Source organism: Rhea pennata, chromosome 2, assembly GCF_028389875.1.
Source record: "Rhea pennata isolate bPtePen1 chromosome 2, bPtePen1.pri, whole genome shotgun sequence".
NCBI classification, from domain to species: domain Eukaryota; kingdom Metazoa; phylum Chordata; class Aves; order Rheiformes; family Rheidae; genus Rhea; species Rhea pennata.
Genome location: NC_084664.1, coordinates 102935933 through 102953480, shown reverse-complemented (window position 1 = coordinate 102953480; position 17548 = coordinate 102935933). Strand labels below are relative to the sequence as shown.

At 35.5% G+C, this 17548-nt stretch overlaps 1 protein-coding gene across 1 annotated transcript; it reads left to right on the top strand.

Annotated features, from left to right (window-relative positions):
* The first annotated feature begins 3058 nt into the window (after positions 1 to 3058).
* Positions 3059 to 17199, top strand: C2H18orf63 (chromosome 2 C18orf63 homolog). Its single transcript, XM_062568095.1, has 13 exons — positions 3059 to 3192; positions 3846 to 3924; positions 4442 to 4498; positions 5939 to 6050; positions 7474 to 7515; positions 8458 to 8534; positions 9985 to 10094; positions 10749 to 10845; positions 10974 to 11059; positions 11612 to 11789; positions 12579 to 13658; positions 14879 to 14995; positions 17143 to 17199. The coding sequence occupies exons 1-13, from the start codon at positions 3059 to 3061 to the stop codon at positions 17197 to 17199; spliced, it is 2226 nt and encodes a 741-aa protein (XP_062424079.1).
* The last annotated feature ends 349 nt before the right edge of the window (positions 17200 to 17548 follow it).

Here is a 17548-nt window from a genome sequence, read left to right as displayed (position 1 = left end):
CGCGCGGGAGGCGGGAAGGGGGGGGGGGGAGGGGGGGAGGAGCTGCGCTACGCGCCCCTGAGGGAGGAGGCGGCGGCGGCGGCGGCTGAGGCGCTTCGCCGCCGGCTGAGCTTCAGCAGCGGTTGCACTGCGTCGGGTACCTTGATACCTATACCTTCCGTTATGGTTAGGGGTTGGGAAGCTTACATGAGGGAGTTAAAAATGACTGCAGGCGACCCGTCATGGCCCAGATCCCTTTCCCTAAGCTGACACTTAGCTCGCTGCTCTGTACACCGAAACAGGACAACTTCCTAACTTCCTCACTGAATTACCGTTTTTTCAGATCCCATCTCAAATTTGTCAGAGTCATCCTAATGGGAAGTGTGCCCATAGTCTCTCACAGCTTTCCAGATATTTCCAGTTTTACTAAGGAGGCTCTTTATTCCATCGTCCAGGCTGTTATGAAAATAATAAATACCATCTCCAAACTCGGTGATCTACCCTTCTGTTTTGACTGAAAAGCAAGGAGAAGTGTTGTGTAACTAAAGGCTTACTCAGTTTGGCAGCCATTCTGTAATGTTTTCAAGATCATGCTTTCCTATAAAAATGTTGTGATTATCAGTCACACACTCTAAAGGTGTAATTTCTCTCCCACCCATGCCATCTACTACCTGTAAAGAAGGCAATTGGATTATTTGATGTGATTTAAATTTGATAAATCTATGCTGTTATTTCTCTCTCTTTTTTTTTCCTCCTCTGAAGGGACAAACCATTTGCAAGCACTCTGTCTCGTCAGCTTTTATGATCTCTGCGAAGATTTAACTGAATCCAGTGAGTGGTTCCCGGAGAGGAGTTGTCCTGAACCAGCAAGCAGATCACTGGAACATTACAGCATGTGTTTTACAACATCTTTACAAAGTCCCCAGTTGGCCATTTGGTATTCTTTAAAACAGTGTGAAAGTTGAGAACCTGGCCCTTCTTTTCTGTGTTCACAAAATAACAACATTTTTGTCTTACTCTTTTAAAATGGTCTTTTCCTGAAAGCTATAGCTTCTGGAATTTTCTGATGAAGTGGTAATCTTGAAGGCATTTTAAAAAATCTGCTCCTCATGAGTAGAAAAAAAACTTGAAATGCATCCTTTAAGGATGAAAAACAAAGAAACAATCATGATTTTCTTTAAATTTGCAGTTCTAAAACACTGATATTGTGATTTTCTAGCATGTGACTGAGCTTTTTAAGCTTTTAAATGTATTACACTATAATCAAAGCAAAGCAAAATCAGAACAGCAAGGTTGTCTTTGGCATTTTCCTTCAAAAATGTTTCTGGATCATCATTTTTGTCATGACTTACAAAATTGCTGTATCAGGTGACTTCACATGTTGACTTCACAACATTTGCAAAATATATTGCTTTATATTTACTACTTTATTGAGTGCTTTGGTAAAGCCAGTTCAAAAAAAATTTTTTTTGAGAGTTTGCAAGGGGAGAACTATTAGAACAGCTCTTTTCTTTGTGCAGTGCTTGTGCCCAGTTTTGGATGAAAAACAGACTTCCTACTTAACTTTGGAACACTGATTCATTGAGAAAGCTGCTGTGGTGAAGGGGTGTATTTTCTCTGAATAATGATATTTTAACTGTTCTTTTTTGAGTCATAAATATTCCAATTCCTTTACATTGTGCCTGGACTATGCTGCAATATATAAGGACTTACAACAGTCAAATAACCAATTGGCCCTAACTTAGTATTACTCTCACTCACATGAAACATTTTAGTGCTGTTGGATAACACTGATAAGGTGTGACCCACCAAAGGTGTTTGAAAAAACAAATTCATGGAAAGAAATTTCCATCTCTGGCCAGTATATGATCCTGAAATGGTCACAGCTCAGTTACAACAGTGTGAATCTTTACGGAATGATAATAGTTCACAATATCTGGTCTCTCACTCTGGGTGTACAAAAAATAGCAAGAAGGAATAAAAGGATTACATTTGCAACCTGAGCTTTATTTGGCATGTTTAGGAAATTTCAAATGCTATGGAGTTGCAGCAGGTCTACTCAGTTGTATGGTGGTGAACATGCGTGTACTCTGTATACTAACTTCTCATAGTTAGTGTAGTAGTATATATACAAGATAGTAATAGTGGCCTGAGCCCAAAACTGCCTCCTGTTCTTGAACTGGAAATATAGTCAATAATTTTGTGTGTGAGAGAGAGTTTTGTTAGAATTACTGGATACCTAACCATGTTCCAAACACCAGATATGTTTTCTTGATGTTTTAATACATGCATAGCAGTGTATTTCAAAACTAAAACTCACATCAAAACAAAATCCTGCTCTTCCTACACTTCTCCTTTGGGAGCAAGAATGGGAGAACAAATGGTCTGTGATCATTATTAGCGACATAGCTTAATGCGATTCTGGATTACTACAGCTTGGAGTACTACAACATAAGCAGGTACTCAGTTCTGCATAGGTTACAATGCAGTGTTCGCCTATGGCTTGAAAAGGGAGGTGGATTTAATCAGAATTCTGTTAACACTAGGAAGGGGACCTGCTCGGGCAAGAAGGATAAGAGAGGGACAAGATTTCCCGTGTGGTCTGTGTCTCCCATGATTCTCATTCTCTTTAACAGATTGGCTGTGGTGTTTGTATGACTTGGGGAGCATATTTCTGTTGAGCTTCTGGCAATTAAACTTTCTTTTCAGGCAGCAGGGGAGCAACTTCATGGAGGGATTCCTCTGCCCATGAATCCCTGGTTGACTGCAGTCCAAACATAGATACAGAAGAAGATGTAAGGGATGCTTTTGTTCTTGTCTTTACTCTGAATATTCTGGCAATTGCAAAAAAAAAAAAGTATGGTACATTATATATGTTAGAAGTACGCTTAATTGTCTGGTTTAGTTGACTGAATTATATTTCCCATGTAACCTTAATCAAAAGACAATTATCTGATTATTGGTTTACCTGATGTCATATACTTATAAAGTTCTCCAAACAAATACCTGCCTTATAATAATGAAATAAATTTCTTCTTTTAAGACCAAGCTGCTGTTTAGGTACAATCAACAATATAACATGAATGACACTAGACACCAGTCTCTGTTCTTTGTCAGTCTGCCTGAACTACAAAAACTCTGTGCCATTACGGTAAGCCTGAGTTCCCAGTTGCCGGAAACCGAGATAAGGAATACACAGATAAAGATTTGCAGGTAAAGAATTTTCAGGGCTATTATCTTGAGAAGATGTTGGTAGTCATTATTCAAGGATTTTATCAGCAGTACTAGTAGTTAACTGTAATAAAATCAGCAAAATTCATAAGAGCAGTGAGCGCTGTATAATTGTGTTATTTTTTGGTGGAGGACTTGCTCACTATTGAAAAAAAATGTCATCTGGTAAAACTAACAAGGCCTCCTACTTGGAATTAATAAATAGTTAAAATTAATCTATGATCACATAAAAAGTTGGAATACTTTAGGTATATCTTCCAGGCTACTGCATTGCTTTATGGAGGTTGAGACTGAATGAAGAGAATACTCAGAAAGCATATGTATTTTCCTTAATGCACACCAAGCATTATGCCATTCTCTTTACTGGGAAGGGGAAGAAATGAGAAATTCTACCAACAGGAACAACCATTGGGGTATTTTATTCATTTGTCGAAGACCAGCAGTCTTTGTCTTAGACCATTGTGGGTGGGTTAACAGCAAAGTAACCTGGGCTACACCAACATACTATAATGAACCACTGGAAACTGATTAAAAATGTAATGTATTGTGTTTGTAAAAAGTAAAAAAAATAAACGTAAGCTGAGAAAGTGAAGTAGAGAAAATTATTTCTGATTTTTCAAACTTTTTCTTTATAGACAATTATTATTTATGCATCAAGACATCCTTTCTGCACCTGTCATTGGAACACTAAATCAAATTTCAGTTGTAACAGCGGTCAGTAATCACTGTGTAAATAAATATATGCAGTTACGTACATAAATACATTTTTTAAGAAAATGTTTTGTTTGAGAACCAAGTATAAGTAAAATCATACTATTTAAAGCAAACTTTTGTATACATGTGTTAGTGATGTAGATACAGCTTATGTCTTCTTTTATTTTGGTGAAGTGGCCTTTCCAGATGCTGAATTTTTTGTGGAACAGAATGGACTTAGTTGGTAAGATGCCACACGATTCACAATGACTGTAGCAGGGTCAGGGTTCTGCCTTTACAGTCTAGGCAATCTTTTGCTTGCTTGGTAATGTATCTTTAGCTGTAAATCAGATTACACTAAGATAAATACAGAATACTCAGTTACCATTCTCCTTTAAAATACAGGATAGAGTATTTACTGTAACACTTCCAAGGGTGTTCTAAGACAAAGATACTGATAGGCAAGAACTTAATTTACGATTTGTTAAAATATCTCTTTAAAGTCAGACTCTGGAGGATATATATATGTTTTTTTTAGATTCCTTTCTACAAAACTGGAATATGTCAAGCATATATAGAGAAACAAGGAGCTACTGTAAGTGCTGAAAGATGTCACAATTCTTAAGATTATTATGCTTATCTGCAGTTGCTGTTGCCAAAGATGAGTACTGAAAATTGTTTCTTTTCTTGCAATTTACACTACGGGAGCCAGAGTTTCAAAGTAAAAAGCATCTATCCCTTAGCCAAAATGTGTCTTGCAAATCTGATTATAGTAAGGGTATGTAATCAGAGACAAAAGTTTTAAAAAGAATTTCTTGAGCAATTTCAGTAGAATTGTCTGCTGCAGGAGAGTCCTCGTCCTTTCCGGGGACATTAGTATTTGACCTAAAGGCAAAGATAGACCTGCCATTTGGGCCAAAAATCTGCAGCTCCCCCTTTGGCATGATCCTGCATGTACACATTCTGGTGGTCCCACAAAGGGGCTGCTCAGACTGCTGAATTGTGTCTCCATTCCTTTCTGGGCTATATCCAACCTTTATAGAATTGTCTCAAAGAAACAAAGCAAAAATGTAGAGAAGAAATGGAACCCATGAGCTTTACAGCTGATATACTTTTAGACTGAGTATTATGCATATGTTTTGCTGTGTTCTATTATGCAATGTTTGTGTTTTTAGGAATGTATGTATGGACATACTTAAATTTCTAAGTCAAAAAACTTACTGTAATCACAGACAGTAGTTCTACTGATTTATTTGCACAGCCATTGGGATCTATTTTTTCTTGTTCCCAGATACATGAATGTGTGTTTGTATTTGGAAAACATACACTGTTCATGATGCTTACACAAACAGTTTGTAACCTTACCAAACCACTTTATATCAATATATGTAACTAACCTATCATCATTAGATTTTCCCACTCCAGCAGCTGAGTAACAAATATACCGAATAACCACGAGCTGCAAGCAGATCCTTGCAGGATCTCATTAGAAATATCCTCTTGATGGTGTATTGGTTAACTCTTTTAACCTATTTTAATTGATCTTTTGACTAATGCTAACTGTCAACTGAATGCCATGCAAGACAGAGTCAAATATATTGCAGGCAAGTACTACTGTCAGATGAAGAGAGATATATTTATCAAATGTTTTTGTGATCACAGAAGAACATCTCTAATCTTTAGTTTGACAGCAGAGGTAATATTTGTAAATTTTGGGTGTCATGGCTGGAAAGAGATGTGCGTCTAGTAAAGTACTCCATACAGTTCAATTCATTTTTTCCTCAAGTTCCTTATCAGCCCTGTGGAAACATTAAAGGAATTGTGTTGCTTTGATGACCCATAAAAATCTAAATGACTACATCAAATATTGTGCTAACTTCCTGCTGTAGATAAGATGAAAAGTAAAGATGTTAACATTTACTAGGATTTGGCCCCAAAATACAGCAGTATTATCTTTGATAAAATGTTGACCAAAGCCTTTTACAAATCTGTTAAATGATTGCTATTTTTCTTCTTTTCTTGCTGCTGTTTTTAGCTGGAAGCACCACAAAGAGTTAGTCCAACCATTCTCCAAACCTGTCTCTCCTACACACTTATAGCCAGACTTGCACCCAGATGGAACAAGGCCGGTCATCTCTTGGTGCAAGGTATTTTACTCACGTGGGTCAGGGATAAACTGTTTGATTTTCCATTCTTTATTACTGAAGAGAAGGGAGGACTTGTTGGACCATCTTTTATTCTACCAATCTTGGTCTTACAAGGTGGTAGTTCCTTTACCTGACATCTCTCTACTAATTGCTATGTAGGACAATTATAATTTATCAAAGTATGAAAAAATAGATGTGTTTCTGATAACTATGATGTGTTTTCTTTATTAAGCAAAGCAGCTTTGTGGATCATTCCAAATATAGAGAAAAATGTGTATTTTCTTGTATTATTCTCAGTCACAATATTAACAGGTTATTTTATACAAATAGCTGTTTTTTAGTATCTTCAAAGCATACAGCTCTCTGAAATGAAGTTGATTTACTCAAGAATAGCAACTAAAAGTAGAGAGCTAGGTTGGTAGCTGGTACAAAATTGACTTCACTGAACCAGACATTGACGAACAACAGTGTCCCCCTGGGACCTGCAGCCTGTCTAATCATATATTTTTCTAAATCTGGGCAAAACAGCCTAGGCTGAATATATCTGATAAGAAAAGAGAGAGCAGAAAGAGGTTTTGCTTCTACCTCTAATTCTATTTGGCATAACTCACAGAAAGTTGATACAGGCTTTAAATGATCTTAAGAACTTGCTGAGCCAGCTAATATGAGGCATGGGATTCTGATTTCAGTGGCAAAGAGACCAGTGTTAGAGTCCCTGCCTCTCTTTATTTGAAGGGTTATTTTCATCCAGAAACATTTGACAGGTTTCTTTTACAGCACATCTACACAATCAGTTGCAACTATATAGCTAAAAGGGAATAAAATGAGCAGTACAGGGACAAACAGTTGGGATAAACAGATGGAAATGTTCCCCTGAGGAATTCTTTGAAAATAGGGCCAGAGTAAGTGTTGAGAAAAAGTAAAGGTTAGATTTCTTTCACACTCTCAGTTCTTTTTAAGATACTCTTATCAGTTTCTTCAGATGAACACAGTAATAATACTGTTCTCAGTTTTTGTCATACCAGTAAGATAAAGCGTTAATGTAAAGTATACATAGTAGTGCTATAAGTGTATCACTTACAGTCTATCAGCTTTTAATGATATATGGTAAAATATATAGTAACACTTTACAAGTTTGCTTTTGAGCCTGAGAAATTTATTAACTGTCAGTTAAAAAGAGTTCCATGTGCATATTCCTTACTGGGAGAATAATGACATGTAAATAGTCTTTCTTTCTTTCATTTTATGTTAATGGTTTAATGAAAATTTAATTGATATAGGATTCTTTCTCTTTTTATAAGGAACAAACTTTACAGCAGTGCTAGTACACACAAAAGAAACCATGTGATCTCTACATTTTATCTGCATAAAGGCATGGGGCATATGTTTTACAAAATAATGTTTACTTTTTTTTATTATTAAGGGAAGGATTTTTTGTCTCATTCAGGAAGGCAAAATGCTGTTGGTAGGTACAATATTCTGTTAATTGTAAACTTGCATGAGAAAGGTATAATTATATGCTCTCATGAGCTAAATACTACCATGATCTTGGCTTTTCATTTTTCGTTCTGAATTGATCTCATTTAAAATACACTTGATGGCAGATATTTCTTTGTATGTAATAGTTGTCAGCTCAACTGCACCCTTGAAAAGTTACACACAGAAAAAGGTAATTTGTCTACTATTAATTTTACTCTTATGACCATAGATTGGAATGTACTATCAAAAAGTACAATTGTTACAATTAAATGCACTTGCCTAAAATTAAGACTCTTGCAAGAAATGTGGAAGTTTCATAACATTATGTAGGAACCTGAGCTGGAGTTACTATGCTGTATACATTAAGTTTGCCCTCTGCAAAAGTTAAGTCACATAGAACATGCTGTTTAGTTGTTGCAAAAAATGAAAAGAACTAAGGATTACACTTTCAGATATTGCAACCTAAATTTGCAGTAGGGACATATGTTCAGGAACATAATACATTAAGGCCCTGTGCTTGCTCAGGGGCTGGCTAAATATTCTAGGAAGTGTCAGTGAATGCTTGCCTTGGTGTTATGGCCTTTCCTGTTGACCACTACTGGATGCACAGTATTGTGCTAGATGAGCCAATCTTATATTTGCATTAAATACATTTGCTTTGAAAATAGGTATTTGTATATCCAAGATAAGGATATCAAGCATCCAGCTGCATGGACAGCCATGAGTTATTAGGGAGATCTACCTTATAGATGATACTTCATTATTTTCACAGCTAAAATGCAATTAATTTCTGTTTCCATGCTGAGTCTTATCTTTTGATTTCCAAACTCAGTACTGCAATGAAAAATTCTTTTAAATAAACATTTGCTTTAGCTTTTTGTTTAACAAATAGACTACAGATACTGCCTTGGGCTTTTTTTTACTTCAGTTATAGACCTCAATGTATCAGAGACACAGCTTTGCATCAGTGTGGAGGCTTACTCAGTTCGGCTGCCACTACCTGAGGTATATAACAGCTATACTCTCTATGACTTTATTTGACCTACTTAGCTTTATTTTCTCCTCTCTCAGATGACTTTAATTAATGTGGTGGGGATGGAAGTGCTTATTTCTGGTTGTATTAAGACAGTAATCTTATTAGTTGACCATATACATCTATTCCTATGCCTACACACTATGGAGTGTATAACATTCCACATTATATGCCTGTTGATGCATTCTAGCAAGCATACCAAACTTGTCTTTGTAAAACTGAGATTATAGACTAATTAGGAGACCTTTGGAAAAATACTTTCTGATTATAGTGTTGAGGCATGTTTCCTTCTAACAGTGTTCTCTAGAAGGCATTCATAGTGTCACTTTAATGTATAGACAGCTCTGAGTAATAAATGTGAAGCTACAGATCAAGTTATCAGCACTACATATAAGATCTCTATATATTATTTTTCTGCAATCTTCTCCATTTTCTGTGCAACTTTCAAAATATGGGAACAGCTCAGACTATGCTACTTTTGCGAATAATTAGTAAATGCTTTAAGAAATTGTGTTTAAGATTAAAAAATAAGTCTCTTTCTGACAGCCATGTTGCCTTTACCAAATATGTTTATGCATAGAGGGGCCTATTTGTCAGGCTCGCTGTTTCTCCCAAAATAAGTATTTCTGATCTGAACTCTTCTTCTTTAGAACAAAAGATCAGGATTTTCTCTTTGATTTAACTAGACAACATAAACGTTAAAGATATGTCTATGAATCAAATTCCAGAAGTACACAAAGCAATGATAGAAGTAATCATAATGTGGTTTCTTTACCAGTTTGGTCATTTTAATATTCATGCCTTTCTACTTTTCTAAAACAGAAATGGTAAGATTTTCCTGCCAGTGAATTAATGCAAACCATGACAGACCTTAGAGAAAAAACATGTTTCTCAAATCTAAGTGTTTGGCTGCTATAGTCAAATATTTCCTCCATGAAAATGTGTGGAGTTTCTTGACTTGCTCACAGGGTAAAGGTGTATGTCTTGTTAATGCTGTTGCTGGAGACTTTGCACTTGATTAGGTAAGTTGGAATATGGAGCAACTAGGTTGTCAAACATGAGTTTAAATTTGAATTTAAACTCATTTATTTAAATTGAATTTAAAAAAAATCTACAAGGAAGTGAGAGAGCTTGTAGTCTGAGGCATTCCTTCTATATCCCTACATATTAAAGCACTTTAAATAAAATTTAAATCTTGCTGGTTTAAGTGACCTTTAAATCTTTTGACTTAAGTACCTTTTGGAAGTATAGGCTCTAACCATGGAGACAATATGCTTCTGAAATAAGCAGTTCATGAGACCAGATAGATTAATAATAATGCAAGACCTTCAGTGTATTTTGATATACATATTTATTTTTGCGTGTTTTTATTTTTGTACTGTTGCAGGAATATTTGCAAATAACTTTGTTTTCTGTTTTAAGCTGGGAGAGTTTGATATTTCAGAAAACATCTTAAAGATATTTGACAGCAATGAAAATGCAATTATTCACAGGCATTCCATTTTGAGTAACTGGTGCTATGTTCTGCCAAGGTAGGAGTTTGTTTAAATTCCAGCAGAAACATATTTGCTATATTTGCTATGCAAATTGTGAATTTGATACTAGTGATAAAAGCAGTTCTGTTTTATAGTCTGTTTTACTGTCAGGAAGCCATTTTACATTTATTGTCTCAGTGTTATAGAAAAGGAGAAAGAAAAAATAATCAGTAATTGATAAATCTGATATTTAAATATCTATTACTAAAATCTGTTACTATGTGATATGTAAGACCTTTCTCTCAAACATAATTTTAGCAGAAAGTGTCTATTTAAAGAAAAAATATTTCTTCTTTTGCCAGAAACTACCTCTATTTTTGCCAACAATTTTTATTACAGCAACATCAGAAGTAATAATATTTTTCCTCCTGTTCTACACTCATTGTAATGGTATAACAGACAAGAAGAAATCAAACTTGTAGATGACAAACTCTTTTACATATTTCAGGAAAAATGTTGGTGTTGTTCTGTCATTGCATGTACTTGTCCTGAATGCATGAGCTATAGACAATAGTTTTCAAAACATAACAATAATCTATAAATATTTGCAGTGCCAAAAATGAGATTAACTTTTTTCCCCCAAAGTCTAGTGTATTTTCAGCTGTGTTATATGACATCCTTTCTAAATATCATTTCTTTACCCATATACAGCATGAAAATGGGTCAGATCATAAGCATCAGCCACATAATTCCTCCAGAATCTCCTTTTCATTCATATAAAGACTTTCAGATGCACTGGAAGAGTCTGGTAAGAAGGAATACACTATTTTTTAAAATTTTCCCTCCATCTTTTTATCTATTGAATTTGTATTTTTTAATACATATTTATATGTGTGTGCCTTTTTTTTTTTTTTTTTTTTTTTTTTTTTTTTTTAGTATGGATATATTCTTCCAGAGAATACTGAAGAGACAAAAACATACTGCAGTGTTTACTTCAAGCCAATAGGAGAAAGATTTTTTACGTATCCTTTGTGTATACATCTCCTTCACTACTACTCTAGCTAAGGTCTAAATTTTCATCTTTGCATGTGCTACATTTATCTCTTGCATAATTACATAAAAGTCAATGGAATTGTTTAACTAGACAAACTAGAACAAAATACTCAGTTGAGTCTCTTCGTATTGAGTAATCTTAAGTCAAATAGATTGCTTTGCCTTACAGCTTCTGTAAACACAGTAATACCATTCTAAACAGTAAAAAAAAGGAAGAGTTGAATTCATGCTATTTGTTGTTTCAGTAAAAGAAGGTTGAAAAGATTCATTCTAAAGGGAATTTTCCTGCTAGGAAAGACTAGACTAAAGAATACTCAAGTTGAGCAAAGCTAGATTAGTATGATATAAACATACTAAAGTTCTTTAGCTTCTAAAGTTTTAGCTCCTTAAGAAAGTAAATGCTTTTGTTCAGCTTTTTGAAAAAGCTTTAAACATATTCATTCCAAATTCATTCCAAAGAAGATGATTCAAAATTATAGAAATATGAAGAACCTTGTTATGTACCCTGAACATTTATTCAGGTACCCTTTAAGTTGCATTAGAAGTCAACCAGTGCAGTATTTCCCTAGAATAGACTTAGAAAGTGTGTTGAACTCTTTTCTTTCTGACATGAAGTCTAATCTTTCATATCTATGTGGATTTCCAGTAAAGATGACAAATAAAGCACTTTATGCTACGCAGGGACTCTCCAGAGCTCTAGTAAGTGTAAAGTCTTTTATATAAACATTAATGGCATGTATATGTATTTCTCTAAAAAAGAAACTGCAAAAAGATAAAATTGTGTGGACTTAGTCATTTAAAAACACTTAGGCTGTAAGTTTTATTTTGTGACAGGTGATGGAAAGGAGAAGAGCAATCTCAACTCCTTTCATTTGAGGCTGCAACAAAGGCTGAAACTGAAATTTCTTTATTAGTCATGTTTGAAAAAAGAAATGAAATAATTAATTCTGAAAAAAAGAATAAATACAGAAACTGCAGATTCTAAAATACTATAATCTTCTTTCAGAGCACAGTTCCTGTTTATGTCACTTCAGTGATCAAAGCTAGAAGGGCTCCTCCTTGTCTTCTGCAGTTTTTAAAAACACTGAGACTGTCTTTTGCTTAGACTACAGATGCTTTTAGAAGTCATACAAGACAAGGAGAATAGTCAGACAACTCTCTGCAGACCACCTAAAAATGCTAGGCAATACCACGTTGGAAAGCACTAAACCGAGATAATGACTATAATTTATGTCTTCCCTTCTCCTGAGAAATATGATATTCTCAGCATAGTTTATGAACAAAGAACTTAGGGAGGAGAAGACAAAATTTATTGATAGCGACCACAAAATATTGTTTAAAAATATAGATCATTCTATTTCAAGCAGGAAAGCGTACAGTTTATATTGTGATGTGCACCAGGTATATATCATATAGTGATGCATTAAATGGCACTATGAAATATTTAAATCCAGTTCATTACATTTAGCAACTGTTATTGTATTGCAGGAAATAAAATCGAAGCCTGTGAAACTGGCTGATGAAGTGGTTTGTTCAGCATCTCTAACCCAGGCTCCTCCAAGGAAAGAGACTTTACCTGCAATTTCTTCATCATGCAGTATGAAAAAAAGCCACTGGATGGAGCATTTGATCAACAAGCCAAAAACACATACTTCAAGTAGCAGTAAAGGTACAAGAAAGGTTAGCTCTGAAGCAGCACAGATATCAGTGAATAACAGGCAAATACCAGGAGTATCTGACTTACCAATTCACTCTCCAAAATCTTTAGGAAGGCCTTGGAGTTCAGCCTTTGACTGCCAAAGAAAAAGTGTTAACAAATTTATACCTATTTTCAAAGGAAAGTTGATGCAAATGAATGGAAAAAGCACAAGACAAACTGATGAGAAAAAAAGAGAAAATTCTGGAAGACATTCACCAATAAAAATTATGGATGCCTCATCACCTATGCTGACAGTGTGCAAGTCCAGCATAATTGAGGTTTACAAACCTGTTCAAAATATGTCAGTCAAAAATCCTATTCACGGCAGCGTACTTCAGATAACAACAGAGAAAACATACGTAAAACATGGTATATCTGTATCTCAGTGGAAAACAGAGTCTAGTGGACAAATGACTAATTCTGAATATTCTGATAACTCTGCTTCAAGTGGAAATTCAAGAGAAGTCAATCTCAATAAGACAAATTCTCCTTCATTACCTAAGAATGCTAGGTCAGCACTTCAGAAATCAAACGTCAATGTGAATTTGAATGCATGTGCAGCTCTTACTTCCAGTAGAAGAAGGAGGAAACAGTTTACAAGTCAAAACACCACACAAGTTCTTGAGAAACAATACAAGTCAAAGAAAGTACATTTGCAGGCTTGCAAATTAGACAATGAAATGACAAATTCTGGTTTATCACTGCAACAGACAAAGAGATTAAATGAAGGAGCAGAGTTAAATATTCATGAATGCATCTTACATGATACTGTGTGCATAGCCAAAAATGGAGAACATCCAGAATCATGCCATTCTGAGGACTGTATCACTAAGACAACTACTCGACGTTCAAAGGTTAACAGTGAGCAGGTATGATGAATAACAGCATGCATTCTCCCTGGGTTTCTAAAAAATAATAAGCAATAAAAAGCATGACTTTCATCATGTTTTACCATCCTTCTCAATACAATTTTCTAAATTTCTGCAGTGTGTGTTAATGTTTTCAACCGCTGTCATTTTATTTTTTTTTCTGAAAGGGAAGATCATTTGCTTTGTCATCTGAGATAAATACTCTTATTTGGGATCTTTAAGGTGATATAATTTGTTTTTACTTCTTTAAAACTTTCTACTAAACCATTATTGAGACTTGTGTAAAAGTAATATGGTGAGATTTTCTGTGTTCATTCTGTCTGCATACAATACTGTATTAATAAACAGCTCCTGGAAGAAATCTTGAATCTCATCAGTTGTGTGGTGCTGGCTGTAGCATCTGTAATGCATAGGGCTCCTAGACAAACATAAAATTTTGCAAATACAAGTTTAATCAAATTTCACTAAATCACAAGTTGCAACAGGGGAAATTCCTACTGGACATAAAGGAAAAATATTTCTTCAGAATGAGAGAGGTTAAGCACTGGAACAAGATGCGTAGAGAGGCAATAGAATCGTTAGCCTTGTAGATTTTCCAAAACTTACAAGGACCAAAGCAACATGATCTAACTTTGAAGTTAGTTCTGCTTTGAGTAGAAGTTAGGTGTAGCTCCAGAGGTCCCTTACAACCTAAACTTTCTATGATTCTGTGACTGTATCTCAATAAAGCAAATGGCTGAACTGATTTCAGTGCGATTTTTTCTGAATGATATCCCACAGATTGAGCACTTGAATAAATTGTGTTGCACTTATCACTGTTTTCACCTATAAAATGTAATTTGGCAGATGATTTCAAATTTGTGCTACGAGGGCATCTTTTGCTGTTCCATGAGCACAGGTCTTCGATTCTATTAGTTCTTAACTGCCAAAGCACCTAGAAATAAAAAGCATCAGATTATTACTGTATGACAGACACAGATTAGCTGTTAGAATGACCACACATACAGCAATTTCTAACAGGGATAAATAAAGCTATCAAGATGAAGCTTGGTTTGGGGAACAATTAAATTATCTGTATAATTCACATTCGTGCTAAGTATTGTTGACTTACATTGATTAGATCCGTCAGACAAAATGTATTAATAAAAAGTCAGTCATTTTAACAAGTAGAAAAAGGCTGGATTTTTTCCTAATGAAGGTGTGAACTTCTATGCTTTAAGATTTTTACAGGGAATGAGCATCTGACATATGAATCACTGACCTCAAAACTGACTGACTTAATGAAGGGCAGCAACATGGAAGCATCTGTAAAGAAAGATTGTGCCAGAAGAAGGCAGGTAAAAAAAACACACAAACCCTATCCCTTTCCCAACTCTACCCTGACACCTTTCATCTGGTCTACAAGAATTTGAATTAAGAGATAAAAAGGAAAATATATGCTTTGTCATTTTAGCATGTTCCAGTTAAAGCAGGGAAAGTAACAAAATCTTATTGCTCCTGCTCTGAGTAAAATTAGCCTTATTCTATCAGCTATGTTAAATATTTCAATTATGTGTCGAAAATGTTTATTTTCTGCAAAATATGGTACTGAAATGGAAAGATTTAATGATGTTACTTAATATAAATATGATTTTGGAGCATATTTTCTGGTTCTACAGAAGACAGTTTTATCCTGTCTAATCTAACTATGGGCATTTTCTTTGGCTTAGAAAGGATCAACAACAACAACTTAATAGTCTCCTCATACTGTTTGTATTTTTATGTAATTTATCCAGTAGATGCTTGTCTAACAGTACGCACTTCTAAAATCCTCTACAGATTTTTTTTTCATGATTCTTAATGTTGCTGTTATCCACTAGTGGGGTATATTTCTATTTCTAAATATCACTTCCTGAATGCTTAGTAGTATCTTCCCTCTCCTTTTCCTCATGGCCACATTTTTAATATTTTTACTATGTAAAAATTAGAAAGGTTAGTAAAGAGCAGGTGCCAAGTCTCCAAAGCTCAGTATAATTATGTTTTCTTACATAGATACGTATGTATTATTTGTGCCACTAGCCAGCTGAAAATACTGTGTAATAACACCACAAAATAAACCAGAAGGTGGAAAAGTTACGCACACTTAACTCCTTTTTTTGCCTAGGTTTCTTGCCTTTATGTTCCATCTCAAGCAGCCACATGACCATTTGAGGTCTCATAACCCATGTTCAGCATAGTGCCTTTACCTAGTCACATATTACAATATATAAACTTACCTTGTCAAACCTATTCATTAACTGTTGATTAAGAACTTAATATGTAGCCATATTTGAGATTCTTTGATTAAATTTGCATTTCTTCACATTAAATTTCATTTGTCATCTTTTTGTTTTGATATGTTTTTTAAAGCTAAATAACAGACTAGTCTGTAATTTTTAATGGCAATAAAAAGAGTACAGTCTGTGCTATCAGTGCAGTTCCGAAAGGGCTGGGACAGCAGCCTCAAGGGCATCCTGCAGAAAGACACTCATATGCTAGAGCTCAGGCCACGGCAGGGAAGAGAAGTGTTGATGTGCAAAAGATGAGCCCAACCCCTTTGGGCTGGCCCAGTCCCTCCACAGAAGTATAAAAATTCGAGCTTCTGGGGCCTGACTACTAAAGACAGAGCTCCAGCATAACAGGCATTAGGTACTAAGGTCCATTGCCTGCCACTGCGAATGACGAATGTCGGTTGTACTAGGGCTTGTGAGCACGGAGCTAGCTCCACAGCCTGGGCCAGCACAGGGCTTGTAGCTGGGCTGCTTGCACGCTGGTCTGGGGAAAGGGCACTATTCTGCCCTCGCCGTGGGTCACAAACACCCTGTGCTGCTTCTCCCTCTCCAGGCAGGCTGTGAGTGACGTTGGCACTAGCCTGAACCCTGGGAGCTGCTGCTCAGAGGTGGCAGGAGGCAGCAGGTCCTCCTCAGCTCCCCGCCATGCTCCCAGCGTGGCACTGCCACCGCTGGAGCCAAGTGATGTGGCTCCATGGCTCTGCGGAAGCTGCGCTCATCTGGAGTCTCAAGAGTAGGAGAGGGACTTGCCTAATGACTGGCTAGGGATGGGATCCGCAGTGCTCTTTTGTCTAGTTCCTCCTCTTTCCAAAATAGAATATAATGGTGCTGAATCCTGCTGTATGTCATAGGAACACCAGTTAACACTTCTCTGAAAACTAAGCCTTTATCATTATCTCAGGTTTGGACACCAAAATTGATCAGTTGTTTCTGGAAGTCTTGGCTGCCAGTACTTGTAAGGGTATTTTCAAAATAGCTCTGTTTTTTAATTATGTACTAATTGCACATGTAATCCCATTTTAAACAATATTTACATTGATTAATAAAATTGTTTATTTTCCATTTCTGATACCTTTCAACTAAGTATTTCACTCAAAAAAAACTTCTTAGTTGAACTGTTAGCTTAGTGTCACTGCTTTGTTTGCTTTACTTTTTTTTGTTATTTCTTGTTACAGAAAGAACAAGACTCTTCGAAGTTAAAGAAAGCCAAAAGAAGTAAGCCTTCTGTGTAGGATGTTGTGGATTATTGAAGGAGAACTCTAGGTATGCTCATTAAAAATCTGAAAGTGTTTTTCTCTTTAATAAAATCATATTACATATCTATAATAGCTTCTTCTACTACAGATTATGATTATCCTATCAACTATCTCTAAAGGAATCACTTCTCTAAATGAATAGCTTCTAGAACAAGATAATAATGTAATGGAAGCCAAAATTCTTGCTTTCTCTGGACACTAGCAAATAAAGCTTTCCATTTTTGTAAAAAGAAAAAAAAGTAATGTTAAATACAAAGATATCTTGTCCGTAGTAGTATGCACAATCTTGCTTAAATCTATATTTCTCTTTTTAAAAAAACTAAAA

Bases quoted from the DNA above. Each gene is read 5' to 3' on its own strand.
- C2H18orf63 (XM_062568095.1), top strand. From the start codon at position 3,059: ATGAATGACACTAGACACCAGTCTCTGTTCTTTGTCAGTCTGCCTGAA. The intron at 3,925-4,441 runs GTCAGTAATCAC...TGTTTTTTTTAG, and splicing joins AAATTTCAGTTGTAACAGCG to ATTCCTTTCTACAAAACTGG. The intron at 4,499-5,938 runs GTAAGTGCTGAA...TGCTGTTTTTAG, and splicing joins TAGAGAAACAAGGAGCTACT to CTGGAAGCACCACAAAGAGT.